The sequence below is a fragment of the Trachemys scripta genome, chromosome 9 (genome assembly GCF_013100865.1).
Source record: "Trachemys scripta elegans isolate TJP31775 chromosome 9, CAS_Tse_1.0, whole genome shotgun sequence".
In the NCBI taxonomy this organism is placed as follows: Eukaryota; Metazoa; Chordata; order Testudines; family Emydidae; genus Trachemys; species Trachemys scripta.
The window spans coordinates 35,996,067-36,011,608 of record NC_048306.1 but is presented as its reverse complement, the minus strand read 5'-3'; the positions used below and the strand labels follow the sequence as shown (position 1 = coordinate 36,011,608).

At 36.8% G+C, this 15,542-nt stretch overlaps 1 protein-coding gene across 5 annotated transcripts in view; it reads right to left on the bottom strand.

Annotated features, from left to right (window-relative positions):
- Positions 1-15,542, bottom strand: part of DIAPH2 (diaphanous related formin 2) — an 874,039-nt gene that overhangs the window by 791,125 nt on the left and 67,372 nt on the right. For 4 of the 5 annotated variants that reach the window (XM_034781186.1, XM_034781188.1, XM_034781191.1 and 1 more), the window contains one exon: positions 12,351-12,371. The exons of the other annotated variant lie outside the window; for it this stretch is intronic. In XM_034781186.1, coding sequence (XP_034637077.1) covers positions 12,351-12,371 — 21 coding nt within the window. The remainder of the gene's footprint in view (positions 1-12,350; positions 12,372-15,542) is intronic. 5 annotated transcript variants of the gene reach the window in all.

Sequence of the window (15,542 nt, the reverse complement as noted above, 5' to 3'; positions counted from 1 at the left end):
GTTTGCTCCCCCAGGTATTAATACATACTCTGAGTTAATTACTAAGTAAAAAGTGATTTTATTAAATACAGAAAGTCACCAATCAAAATAAAATTAAATGTGCAAATCTGTGTCTAATTAAACTGAATACAGATAATCTCACCCTCAGAGATGCTTCAGCAAGTTTTTTCTCAGATTGGCCAGCTTCCAGGGCTGGGCACAATTCTTTCCCCTGGTACAGCTCTTGCTCCAGCTCAGGTGATAGCTAGGAGATTCTCCCAAGCTATGGTTTACTAACATCATTAGTTGGATAAGAAGATATGGCAAAGGAGAAGAAAGAGCATGAAGGTCAAGTGACCAAAGAGACAGACCTTAATTTAAACTGAAGAAAGCAGCCTGACTTCAGGTATCAAATGGCCCTTCTGTGTAGGCTGTTTCTGCTATTGACAGATTCAGTTTCTCTGACCCACGGGCTGGTTCCTTCCTGGAAGTTCTTCTATATTCAGGTCACATGGCTCAGGAAAATAGGGAGCATTGAATGAGAGAGAGACAGACCGACCGACCTTGGGTGGGCCACATCTCCTTCCCTCTTGCACTGGAGTACCTGATTAGGCTGCTTTTGATCCATGCTCACTAATCCACTGCCTCTAACTATTTTTAACATGGCATACCTCTGAACAGCTAAGGAAGCTTTTTCCACAGACAACTGGTCACAAGAATTAATCTTCTCTGAGGTGAAATTTTATCCAAAAACTATTGTACAGAAGTGCAGAAAAAAATCATCCTGAGCCAGCAACAAGTTTAAGGACTTAAATACTGCAACCATGCAGCACTAAAGACAGGAGATTCATGGCATTAGAAAGTCAAGACCCATCCAGGTGACTCAATTACCATGAACCCAAGTACACAAGATTAAATGAGAAAAAAAAATTGTAAACCTCATTCTAAACAGCTTTTTCACACTAACATGCAACGATTTTAAATTCTCAGCTACCTTCAGGCTATAAGCAAATGTCCTATTTGAAAAATAGGAGTCTCTCCTTTGTAAACAATACAGTTTTATTTTCTTCTTGATAAACTAATGACAAACAACCCATCTTCCACAAAGGTGCAGAACCAGAAATAAAAACGTTTGCACCATGTTCCAAAGTTGGACATGCTGAAAGAACTGAAGATTTGATGCTAATATCTGCTCTAAAACTTTTCAGACTTCATGGACCAAGTATTGTTTCATTTGTCTGTCTAGCTATCTACAATTATCAGCAGTGCACTATGTACTTCTTCAGAGATTTCTTTTAGAACAGTGGCTCAAACTTTTTTTTTACTGGTGACCCCTTTCACATAGCAAGCCTCCTTATAAATTAAAAACACTTTTATATATTTATCTTCATTATAAATGCTGGAGACAAAGTGCAGTTGGGGTGGAAGCTGACGGCTTGTGACCCCCCCCATGTAATAACCTCACAACCCCCTGAGGGGTCCTGACCCCTAGTTTGAGAACCCCTATTTTAGAAGGTACACTGTTCTCTCTTCACTCCTAATAATTAAATCAAATAATTAAGAGTGTCCAGTGAGACACTTGGGTATAGCTACACCTTGAGCTGGGGTTGAGCTTTCCATCTTGAAGAGAAACACTCATGCTAGCTCTGGTTGAGCAAGTGCACTAAAAATAGAGTGTAGCAACAGCAGTGGAAGAGGTTAGCTACCCCAACTATGTACCCATTCAATACCACAGGCACAAACTTGGGGCAACGCGCACTGCAGAGGCTACATTCTATTTTTAGTACACAAGGTCAACCAGAGCTAGCATTAGTATGTCTCCTCAAGCTGGAATTCACTTCCACACCTAGCTCCAAGCATAGACCTACCATTAGCAGTCCCATGGATTTCTCAAAGCTTTCCATACTGCATAACTAAAAACAAAAATACTTACAGCAAAGCTAAAGTTCACACAATCTTTTCTGTGCAAAAGAGTCATGTTTCCCCAGCAGAAACACTCCCTTTCCATTTTTATACATATCATGGATCATTTGTTGACAGTTTTTGTTTTCAGTCTAATTTAAGGTGTCAATTCTATGGCAGAGATCCTCTCCTTTTTACTTACTTTGAAAGCACCACTGCTAAAGCATCAGAGTAATTAGTCAACTAGGAGGAGAAAGTGGGCAGTTGTTACAATTTACTTAACTAGTCAAACATCTGATTGCAAGTTCATTCCTCCATTCTGACTTTTGTATGTTATTACACCATTGATATCTTTGGGGCAGGCCCACATATTACAATTAGTGAGGACAGATCATACCAAATCATAGACCCAAATATATTTATTCATTTGTGTAGCTGTGCTGTTAACATTTAACATTTGTGTTAGAAAAAAATAATTCAACACTAAAGACTTTATTTGGGAGGGAAAGAGACCGGTAACTCAGGATCCCTTATTTATCTATGTCCTATTTCCAACCACCAACACTCTACAATTCTTTATTTCGTAGTTACCTCCTCTTCATTAGAGAAAAGCTGGACACCACTAAGTAATCATCACCACAAACCAAATGGTTGGTATCCCCAAGGGATTTAATGAAGCTGAAAGTAGAGCTGTCCTTCCCCACACACCCAGAGCTATGCACCCAGCCCTCTTAAAGCCTTCCCAAAGTAACAGGTCAGGAATCGAAGAGAGGGGTCAGGATCCAAATTCCAGAAGCACAAAATGGGGCAGCCCAGCACTTCTAATATTTCAAAGCACTATGAATCCCATCAACATCGGATGACAATAAGAAGCTTTTAACACCTGTTTCATTGTACTTTATCAGAATTACCATAAACATGTACAAATTCTTTTTTAAAGGCTAAAGCATCAGAATGAGCTTTGCCAGATTACTCCTGTTATACATGCCTCGCATCTTTAGTAATGATGAGCATTAACATGAGCTACTTATGCAGCCCCTTAAGCTAATTCTTTTTCCTCTCCGAGATAAAGGAGTTGAGCAATTGAAAATGACTTGAAACAGGAGCCAGCATCCACCAACTGTTGCTTAAAGTAACAATTTAATAAAGAAGTATTTCTGTATGATTCAATCATTACTTGATACTGCAAGGTTCTTTTGTCTGGCCTCTAATAATGCTCTCTAGAATATCCTATTTTCTACACAACAAAATAATGATATAGAGGTTTTGGCAAAGAAGCTACCGCCCTATTGAGCTGGCATTACAGGAAAATAGCTCTCTAAAGCTATGGTGTTCAAAACCCAGAACAATATGTAAAATGTTCCCCTACCAAAGGGAATGACTAATCTTCTGTACAGCTTTGATAAATTACAAGAAATAGGTTTATCTCAGAAGACTGGCTATGATTAATATGCAGCTCCTAAACCTCCTTAGCTCTGTCTGGTCTCTGTCTAATTGAGACTAATAAAGATAGGTTAGGCATTTTTCATATTCCTTTTTCACCCATGACTTATATCTAATAGGATTTAGTATGCATTTGGTGTTAATTGCGTCAGGAATTGCACCCACTGCTATAAATCCTTTTTTGTACTTTTAAAAGAAATATGAAATTTCTATTTTTGTTTCATTTTAACTCTGGTTATCAGCCATATTTACTACTTCTAACAGGATACAACTTGTCAAAATGAAATGATTCTACTGTATTTAAATAAATAGCTTCATTTGACCTAGACATTTTGCGGTATTGATGCAAAATATAGTAGAGCAAAAACTGCATGTTCATGAGATAGTCTGGATCTCTTTCACGCTCCCTGGGTCAGCAGAGCACAAGCATGGAGCATTAACTTTCTGCTAATGAATTTCCAGGATAAAGTCAACATGGAGGACATTGTCGATCTAGAAGTGTGGGCATACGAGCAATCAGTTATGCCTACAGCAACTGATATAGGTATGAAGATGAAAGATGGGTGTCTAGAAACAAGGCATGTTGATTCTTCAGCATGCCAGCTGTGGAAAGTATGAAAATCAACCTCCTGACAAATAAGCAATGCTTTTACATTGGGGGAAAAGGGTGAATTATCTTTCATGCACACCACCACATTTAAAAACAAGAATTGAAATGCTGGAGCAGGATACCTTTAACAAAACACTATGAATTTGTACATTATTACACTTGCATGCTGCTTTGTGTACTTTTCTACCCACTTCTTTACACATCATTAAAGATAAGCAACTGAAGAATAAAATGGCATCAGAATCATCTTTTGTATTCCCAAAGTCAGAGTAATGATTTACAAGAAACAGCATCAGGCTTTAGCACCTCAAATTAGAATGTCTATAGTAGATGGGAACATAGAAGAGGCAATACTAAAAAGCTCCTGCTAGCCTAAAGAGATCTGGAAAACAGATTAGTTAGGAACATGATACCTGTAGCAAGATGGCACTACTGTGCTTGGTATGCCAGTTAAGTTTGAGGCTTGCACCCTCTGTGGCAGCTGGTCCTGGCAACACTGGACTGAGACATTACCCATCTGATAAAACTAAAGGGGGAGGGGGAATACTCCAGACATCAAAGACCAGCTGTGGTAATTAGCCAAGCTTCATCAAATAACACTTGGATTTCATGGAAACCTAAGCACTTGTATGTTACCTAGGAGTTGGCTTATGAGGTAGCTCTGAAGTTAAATTTCCATCCCTTCACAGCAGCCAGGACAGGGATGCTTCGAGGAGGTATATTAAGGTACACTAAAGTTGCAGCCATTTGGACCTTAAAAAAACAAAACAAAAAACTCCTCCTGTCACTGTTCACCATTCACAACTAAATAGTTGTTTCCTTATATTTAAAACATCATGAATGCCTACTGATTGGCGCTATTTAAACAGCAATTAGTTTACCTATATGCATACGAAACTATTACATCTGTACATCAGTTTTAAGTTTTGGCTTTTGGTTTGCATCAAATGTTATAATGGGCTGTAGAGCTACAATTTTTTTCTTCATTCATTTCCATATTAGCTTTCAGAATGGTTTTCACTACATATGTCACAGCAAGTGCAGACAACAAACATACTCCATTACCTTTAAAAATGTTTACCACCATGAAATTCTCCTCCCCCAATACAGTAATTAACTATTTGGTTGTACTTGATTTGCTACCAAATGAAATTCTCACATTTTATGCTTTTCATTATTTAATTGGAATATATATGGTATGATACAAGGAATGGCAAAGAGTCCTGGTGTGACTTATTTATTTCTTATCTTACTCCATTGTTTGCTCAAATCGTCCACCTTGAAGATACACTGCTCACAAATAATCACTGAACACTTGAAAAAGAGTGAAGAATTTTCTGAATAAAGAGTCAGTTAATTTATTTGCCAAATTAATTACATTTAAACTCCTTGTTTTGCAGTCAGTCAATTTTATTTATTTTTGTTTAGATTTGTGGAATAGGTCCCAAATTCAACTACTCTACACTCTGGGTGACGTATAACAGTTTAAGTTAGTTTCATCTTCATTCTGAGAATTAAACTGCTCACACTAACCCTGCACTATTACTAACCACTAAAACTTTTAAAACAAAAACAAAAAACTTAAATTCCTCAAATATCACCCAAATGCTTTAAGTAAAGCTAGACCTTTGCAGCATATCTGGAAGGCTAATCTAGGTGAAACAAGACCCAAAGCCAAGGGGCTTTCAAACTGAACACCCTGCCAACAGCCCCAAACATATTTATAAGGAAGCTCTGCTTTAGGAGCCTCTGTTCATCTCAGCTGAAGTACCATGACACAAACTAAGGTGGACTCTTGGGTAACCATGACCCAAACTATTAGCATTTCCACGAGGTCATCACCATCATCTTGGAAGCTCAAAAGCTAGCCAGGATAGCCTCAGGTAGTAGTTAATACAGTAACCCTGAATGGAATATTAAAAGTCTTTGAAGTGTTAAGAAACTTCCTAAAAGCATAGTCATCTTAAAAATTAAGTACTTTCCCTGCTATAACAGTCCTATCAATTACCACTCATTGCCAATTGATCAGTGGTAATATGGAAAGAATGGATTTTTTTAAGTGAAGCTAAACTGGGACTGGGTCTATACATTTATCAACAATCAAAGGAAGGACCTGATTCAGCATGAAGTAGGGTTGCCAATCCTCCAGGGTTATCCTGGAGTCTCCATGAATTAAAGATTAATCTTTAAAGATTATGTCATGTGATGAAACCTCTAGGAATACACATCCAACCAAAATTGGCAACCCTAGCATGAAGTGATGGTACTGGTGGTTCAGTAGGTGTCTCTTTCCTCCAACCACATAGGAGTGCCCAAGTAAGATTTTAGAGAGCCAAACTGCTACAATCCTCATTCTTCTGATGTATGAAGCTGCAGTCCAAAGCCCCATTTTTCACAATCCATGCAAACCAAGCGTCCTGGCAAGTTTTAAACTTGTTTTCTGTGTTCTGCTTACCTAAACAGATCCTTGCATTCTGAGCTGCCACAATCTGTTACACAAAATTGCTGGTGCAGAATGGCACTGCTGACATTTCACCCAGTGGTGGGTGCATTACAGTAGTTATAACATGTTTTGATACCTTAAGATTGAAGGAATGCTTTAATACTTCGATAAAAATTTAAGATAGTGAGATCAATGTTAGGACAAAAGTTACACATCACCAGGTTGTGTTAAACTGCGACTAGAAAATGTAATAGTCAACTTGAAAAAACTGGGAAGAAATCCATCTGTTAGCTCACCAAAATAAGAAATATATAAATTGTACACACATTCCTTTTTCAGAAATGGACCTCAGGATTTGCGAAGTAAACGTTTACTGAAAAAAAAGTCATTTTAAAGCTAATGAAGCAAGCCTTTAACAAATATGCATTGTTGTTTTAAAACAAATTAGTTACTTTTCCCCCCGTCCTTAGGAGATGGAAAACAACTCAGTGCTCAGCAGAATTTCCAGTAGTATTCAGTGAGCACTTTTAACCATAAAGTCCTATATTTTAAATATATTTAAAATCTAAATTAGTTGACTTTCCAAAAGATAAAACTGGTTTCCTTGACACTCCCTCTTTTCAATAGTGATTAGCATTATGCAAGCACTTCACTGAATTTATTTATATTTTAATTTTTAGCCAACCGAATTTGCATATTAATGAAAAAGAATTATAACTACTTAATATTTATTTATGCATACATAGGTACATGTTGAGGTTTTCCTGCAAAGCGTCAAGTGATCCTAATAAAAATTGAGGGCATTAAGTACCTCACAGGACTGAGCCTTTTCTTGGCATGTTCCATACACAATCATCTTTACCAGCCACAGTTACATGAGGTTTTTACTTGCTCAAAGAGATAATACAACCTACATTAAACCAGCTATTTTCATATTTTCTATTTTCATACTGCCAAACGAACAAAGGCATACAGCACATTACCGAGCAATGAAGGCAGCAAAATTGGGTTAAGGAAATTAGTTCCAATTTTTTTCAGAAAAAAAATAGGGGGATCTTCTGTTCTCAAACAAAAAATGAAATCATGTTAACTATGTTGTTTTTAACTTTCCAGATGAAACAATATGTACCAAAAAGTGAGTTTTAAAGTAGTTCAATTTCATACTTCTGTATCACAATTTTTATTTTAATTTTTTTTTAATTTTCTTCTTTTTGCTGTATGGGAAATCCACACAAATTAGGTGAACTGATTGTACCATGTTTAGCCATACAGAAGTCTTGTCAAGTTTCAAGAATATTTTTCAACTGTAAGCATGGTTACTTATAGCTTTACTATGTAACTTAATTATTCTTAAGTCAGAAAATTGACCAGGGTCCTCATGATCTTACCAAATTGACCCCCACTGAACTGCATGTGACTTCATCTCATGGTTTAAAACTATAAGTCTATGGAGTCTTATTTCCAATTATTATATATAGTTTGAGAACGCCCTATCAAATTCATCTGCAGCTAATTACTAAGGTAACAAAAAGGTAAAGAATAGCATCTCTTTCAGACGTTACTTTTTTAGCAGGTAAACTTCAATTCAATTATTATTCAATTGAAATTATTCTTGATTAAACTTCTGCTAAAATATTTGATCAAAGATCTGATCTGACCTTAACCCATTTAGATTCATGACTGCAGAAGAAGATTTTTGTTTGTTTCTTCAGTTTTGTTTCTTCCAAAAATATTGTTCATTTTTACTGGACTCGCATAAACAATGAGGAAGCAAATGAGTTACATGTGTATATAACTGAAAAATAATAAGGCTGGTAAAATCTTTCAAAGTTGATTTAAAATACACCTCTACCTCGATATAACGCTGTCCTTAGGAGCCAAAAAAATCTTACCGTGTTATAGGGGAAACTTGCTTTGATCCACCGGAGTGCGCAGCCCAACCCCCACCTGCCCTCCGGAGAACTGCTTTACCGTGTCATATCCAAATTCGTGTTATATCAGGTCGTGTTATATCGAGTTAGCGGTGTACATATTGAATTATTTCAGAGATTTTATTTATTCAAATGATTATCATTGGTTGGTGACAGATATTGTTCAAAGCTACTTTTAATCTCCCTAAAATCAACAGCAGTACAACTCAATGTGGCACCATGCTTGGAAGTTGTGTGTTCAGCTGACTGTTACAATCTTCAGGTTCTGAGTTTTGTTTTTCCCCCTTTAAATTTATAGGGGGAAATGCATTTCCCCCCAAATCTGCTATGTTATTGTGCCCTTTTTTATTACTCAAGTTTAACATTTTGGTCAGATAAAAGTTGCTGATAAATTTAAGGTTTTTTTCATATGTTTCAATAAATGATTCTTTACATTTTCATCTCTTCACCTGAAACATTAAACTTCTTTATAAAGATCATTGCCATCTACTAAAAATCATACTAACTTTGAAGGTTTCAAGAAATATTAGTCCCAAAACCATTTCTTGGTACCTACTAAGATTTAAATTACCTGCAACTAATAACTGCTCTTCAAGAGTTCTACCTCATGGCTTATAAGCTGAATTCACCAGCATGACATTATGTTTTATAATATGTAAATTAATGACATGGACAGCAACGTTTTAAGAGATTGGTACTAGTGCTAATACAAATATACAAAAAAAGGCAAGCAGAACCTATAGTTCCTCCTGTTTGGCTGTTTTATTGCAGTATTAATAGAAAAAAATAAAATATTCTAAAAGGAAGGCTATAATAGTCTGCTTTCAGCAACTAAAGTGTAAGAAAATACTGTAGTGCAAATCAAGACAAGCAGTAAGGTTTACAATGTGCTACCTAACATAAGAATACTTTATTACAGAACCTCAAGCTTGTATACTAGTTCAAAAAAGAACAGGAGTACTTGTGGCACCTTAGAGACTAACAAATTTATTAGAGCACAAGCTTTCGTGGGCTACTGCCCACTTCTTTGGATGCATATAGAGTGGAACATATATTGAGGAGATATATATACACACATACAGAGAGCATGAATAGGTGGGAGTTGTCTTACCAACTCTGAGAGGCCAATTAAGTAAGAGAAAAAAAAAATTTTGAAGTGATAATCAAGCTAGCCCAGTACAGACAGTTTGATAAGAAGTGTGAGAATACTTAGATTCACTCACAATCTATCTCCCCTTGTAAGTATTCTCACACTTCTTATCAAACTGTCTGTACTGGGCTAGCTTGATTATCACTTCAAAAGTTTTTTTTCTCTTACTTAATTGGCCTCTCAGAGTTGGTAAGACAACTCCCACCTGTTCATGCTCTCTGTATGTGTGTGTATATATATCTCCTCAATATATGTTCCACTCTATATGCATCCAAAGAAGTGGGCAGTAGCCCACGAAAGCTTATGCTCTAATAAATTAGTCTCTAAGGTGCCACAAGTACTCCTGTTCTTTTTGCGGATACAGACTAACATGGCTGCTACTCTGAAACCTATACTAGTTCAATTATTATTCTCTCTCATATCTAGCATTGCCTATATTAAAAGAAAATTTACTACTTACAAACATTTCCTAAATGTTGAAATCATTCAGTACAGCAATGTATGATTTCTCTTACAAACTATGACCCTTCAAATTTTAACACTACTATACTGTAATCTTTTCAGAAAAGATTATATATGTACATCACTAATGTGTAGGTTCCTACTTCATGAGAGAACAATAGGTTCTTTAACAGATCCAATATCACCCAGGCAGCTCCTGACATTATCACCTGTTAGAGTGTGACCAACATGGGAGAAAGGGGTTTTATAAAGGGGTTTGAGAACCCAACTATTTTATAAGAACAATTAATTAAAAAGTTTATAGTCTGATATGGGGAGCTGTTAGGGAAAAATTAATGCTCCAATTATGTACCCAGCAAAATAGTTGAGGGCAAATAGATATTTAGAAATCTGATTACCATTTCATTAATATCAAAGTACACTCACCTGCTAAAGACTCAGCACACCTGCCCAACTATTTTGATTAACAATATTTGATAGACATGGCTGGTTTGTTACATGTGTAATCACAGATGTCACTCAACTTAATAAAGTCACCAGAAAGATGTCATGAGTAGTGAAAAGATGCTCACTCTGCAACATGGTAACATCCTGTTCAAGAGACACCTGAGGATTATATTATTTAACAATGTTACTCTAAACAAAAGCGTATTGTTGTAACCTTCAAGAAACAATCAAGAGAAATGTGCAATGGTTTGGTTGTGGGGAGGAGGGTGTTTTTTAGTGTAGTAGCAATTCTACTCCTCTGTCAAGGCTCAAACTATTTGTTATACAATCTTCAAAGCTGCTTCACAGAATCCTGGGGATTTTCCTCATTTTATTAGGAATGCTACCAGTTTCCCTTACTTAAATTATTCTCTCTCAGGACTGCCTTCAGATTCATTCACTCCTGGGAAAGAATTTGTTTGTGTAGTCCCCTTTCCTAGTTTCTACAGTATAAACAGAAAAATGAAGGAGGATTGACCATTTCACTCATTTTCCCCAGAATGGAAATACCTTATAATACACAGGCTGCTATATCACTACTCTGATCTCACATCCGAATAAGCATTTGAAATAACACTATTTACAAGCCAAGGAGCACAATAAGTAGACAGACTTTTTAGATTTTATTCTGAATGAGGCCAAACCAGCAGCAGTGTCATTTATAACCCTGGCATATCTCAAATGGGCTTTGAACATGTAAAATGCTGATGCACCAATTATTAGACCTTAAATAGAATAAAAAAGTTAAAATTTATGGTTCATAACACAAGACTACACAGCAAAGGAACCACTGAAGTGATTCAAACAGAAAAAACACTGCAGCAGACTTCAGGTGAGTGGTTGGTTTAATGTCTTCTTGAAAAGACACTGTACCATAGTTACATCAATAGATATCCCGGCTCCAGCCTGTCATTTAAAATGTACATATTTAATTACCACACTTAATTTTAAAAACTCTTTTGCAAAACTATCCTCACTTCCTGAGTCTATTCCCACAACAAAATAATATATTTGTTTAACAAACATTATAGAGGTGCTGACTGTGCATCTAGAGTCAATGACACTGATTGAATCTCAGGCATTACTTTTTTCCACAAAAATCTTCATTAATAGCCATATTATGTCATCACTGCTTCTCAATTTTACACGTGAATTCGAGTTAAACATTAGATTTGCTTTCTTCTATTCCACAGTACTTTTGACCTCACTAATGCTTGAGCAAATACCACATTTCATAGTACATCACATTTGTTGACAAGCTCAAACCTTCTCCCATTGAATCAAATGGCAGTTTTGCCCTGCGTTCTGCAACAGCAAGATCCAGCCACAACAGACTTCATATATATAATGACTTTATTCGCAAAGCAATGAGGTGTTACACACACTAAGTGACAAAAGTGAACAACAGTCAACACAGAAGACTATTTCACTCCCAGTGAAATACTAAAAACATAGTTTCCGGAAGGCCTCATGCCATGCTTGAAGTTTGCATAATTACCTAAGGTTCTAGATCCTATATTCTAAGTTTCTCATAGCTCCAAGTGATATTCTGCAGCAGATTTTTTTGTACTGGACTATGAGCCACGGCTGAATATCAAGGTCTACATGAGACACACTAAGCTCAAGACCAACTGAATTTCATAACTATGAATCAAGTATTACTTTTGCAGTAAAAAGCAAAACCTGCCTCAACTGCATATAGAAGGCCTGATTCAAAGTCTGTTGTCAACAGTAAGACTCCCAGTCTGATTCAAGAGAGATTACTGTAAATTAATAATTTCTTACAATTTTTCCCTAAACCATTAAGCTGATAATATGATAAAACAAGCACTATCTGGCATGTGTTAAGGGTGCATAAAATATGATGAAATAACTCAATGTTAAGCCTAAATTCTACAATATAAACATGAACTTAAGAAAAAACACCACCACATTTGTACTCACCGCAACTTTACTTCCAATTATCTGCATGCAGTGGTCAGCGAAGAATGGTTATAGTGTAAAAAAAAAAAAAAATAGCAAAGTTATTAGTAAGCTGTAGCATTTCACAGGAGTAGTCAAATCTTTAATTATTAGTAAATAATTAAATTCTTTTAATACTTCATTTATCAAACTAGCATATTCTGATTCTGTGGTGGAAAAAATAATACATTTTTACTCATGTTCAGTTACCAATATTTTATATACTTCATTACCAGCTGAAGAGCAGTCTAGTTTGATATCTTCATATCAAGTATTAAAAGACTGCAAAAGGTATTAAGGTATCAGGCACTAGACATTTCAACAGATGTAGAGAAGAACTCAACTACAAAGTAAATACTCCTTTAATAACATATTAATTTACATTTTACCTCTGTATTATTATACCAAGTGTTTATTACTTGAACAGAGCTTTTACTATATTTTAGAAGGAACATTTCTTTAATTCAATTTTCATAAGCTCACTAATGTGTCTTCTGGCTGAAGTCTCATCTTAGTATTTTCATGAAGTCCTCACATCACATTTTTGTTCAAATATTCAGTATGGATGTTTTTCAACAGTGACAAAACCACATAATCCAGAATTTGTGTTTTTAGAAGCCATCCTTTGTCATTGTCCATACTGCATTTAACAGCAAGTGTGCACATAGATTAACAGGTAGCTGGATTTGCACTTAACACTTCATCCACAAGAAAACCATGTATTTCTGCTTGGTTCATTAACCCCAGATGATTTTGCCCTTAAAACCAAAAGATCTCAACTTTTCTCCTCACCCATTGCAGCATGATAAGCAATTGAACTGGGAAAGGACCTTTTGTCCATGCCCACAGACGCGGTCAAGGGGTGTATGGTTTTGTTGTCTTAGATCTCCCTGAAGTTACCTATACAACTATAGTGTTGAAAAACTACAGACAGACAGCAAATTGAATTAAAACGACACAAACTGTTTACTCAAATTCTCTAGATTTAGTCTTACTGTAAACAAAGCAAGGCAAGATCTTTTCAGCCTAACCAGGGAGCAACAGTAAATATCTGTAATCCCATGAACGCAATTACCTCTGACCACTCAAATCTGGCCATCTTCTCATTGCTGTGCACTGATCCTGGCAATTACAGGTCAGTAAGCCAAACATGGTTTGAAACTACAGTAAAGAACAGAATTATCAGACAAATGTACCCGACTGTGTTAAGTGCTGTACCAACACAACTTTGAGATACTAAAATCTTATTAGAGAAGGGTCAGAATAGTTTTAAATGCTCGATTTCTTTAGGAAACTTAATGAATAAAGGGATCTGCTTTATGAAACAAGATGACAACCTGGATCTGACCGAAGAAGAGAGGAGACTGCCATCAGTACATTTTGCCTTAAGGGGATTAGATAAGCATTTGTGTTGTATAAAGTTCCAGGGAGAAATGAGCATTAAGATGGGACATTGTAAATCACAACTTAATTGCATTTGCTGAGTGTTGACTCCAGAGTACAGCTTGTATGAGTGGCCTATTGTCACTGCCATATCAATGAGGAAGATAGCCATGGCAGAGGAGCAGAGAGGCATGGCATTGGGTTGTTGCTACAGAACACACAGCCTCACTTACAAGTCCCTAAGGCACCAGACAGCCTTATTCTGGCCAAGTTACTACATGAGTCAACCAATGAGAAGCAAGTGTAATCAATGCAGGGTGCCTCAAGTTTTTGGACAGCTCCAGTAACTATCCAGCTCTCAAGCTGGGTAATAATACTGACTTGGGTCAATTTTCATTGCTGCTACTGGCAGCCCTATAGCAAAAGGTTGATTTCATTCTACTGCAAGAAAAGGTCACCTGAACCCCAGTTTTATGAATGCTAAGTCCCCTGAAAAATAATTTTGGCCAAAACTATTCTGATTAATTAAGGTCAGAGGCCCATGTAGGCTCTGTAACATGTAGAGTTTGGCAAAGTCCTTAATGAACCTAGAGGTTGTGGGATATTCAAATAACGAACTCAAACAGGTAAGTGGAAGGCTGTAATAGCTACAAGCTGGACTTTAACAGAACTTAGTGACAAACTAAACGTCTTCAAATTTAACAGATAGTCCAATACGTGAGTTAAGTGAGAATCTGAAGCAGACAAACCACAGTAGATTTACTTCCATTTTTGAAGTTCAGTCTTCCTCATGGACAGTTTTCTATTGTTCAACAGTATGTTCTGCACTTCAAATGAAGAGTCTATTTTTACACCTACTAGTCATCCAGGAGCCAAGCCATGCGATGTGGCATGGGTAGACTGGGGTGAACAGTTTTCCCTGAGTCTTGAATCAGCAAGCCTGTTGTCAGTGGCAGTCAAAGAGGTGGCCAAAGCAACAGGTCCAGGCACTGCATCTGCCTCAGACAGGCTGACACCATCGGATGATGTTGACTTCGCTCTTTTTCAGAAACTTGAGATGCAACGGTGTTGGGGGACAAGCTTCCAGCAGGGTTCTTAGCCAGCATGGAAACCATCTCCTTGCGAATTGCAGCCAGGATCCTCCCCGAGTATAACTTGCATCACTGCTTGTTGAATGCCAAAGAGGTCTATCTCTGGGAAGCCCCAAATGAAAAACTCCGCCTGTATAATCAGATCCCATTTGTGGGCCTGGCAAAAAAGTCAATATGTGTTGGCTACCATATTCTGCAGACCTGATAAGCATGCAGTTGTAATGTCTATCGGATGGGCTATGCATCCATTCTTAAGTACTAATGCTTTTATTCCCAAGGATAGGATCTTGCTCCTACCTGGTGGCTTACAAATCAGTGGTTCTCAACCAGAGGTGTGTGTACCCTGGGAGTATGCCAAGGTCTTCCAGGGGGTACGTCAACTTATCTAGATATTGTCTAGTTTTACAACAGACTACATAAAAATCACTAGCAATGCCAGTACAAACTAAAATTTCATACAGATAGTGACTTGTTTATACTGCTCTATATACTATACACTGAAATCTAAGTACAATATTCATATTCCAATCAATTTATTTTACATGGTAAAAATGAGAAAGTAAGCAATTTTTCAATAATAGACAGTGAAGACAATTAGAATGTCGCTCAGGGGAAGAGACCCTCTGCATGTATGGTAGGATTTAAAACTTAGGTTTCCAGAATAACAAATTAAAAAAAAAAAATCAAAGCCTCTGACAAA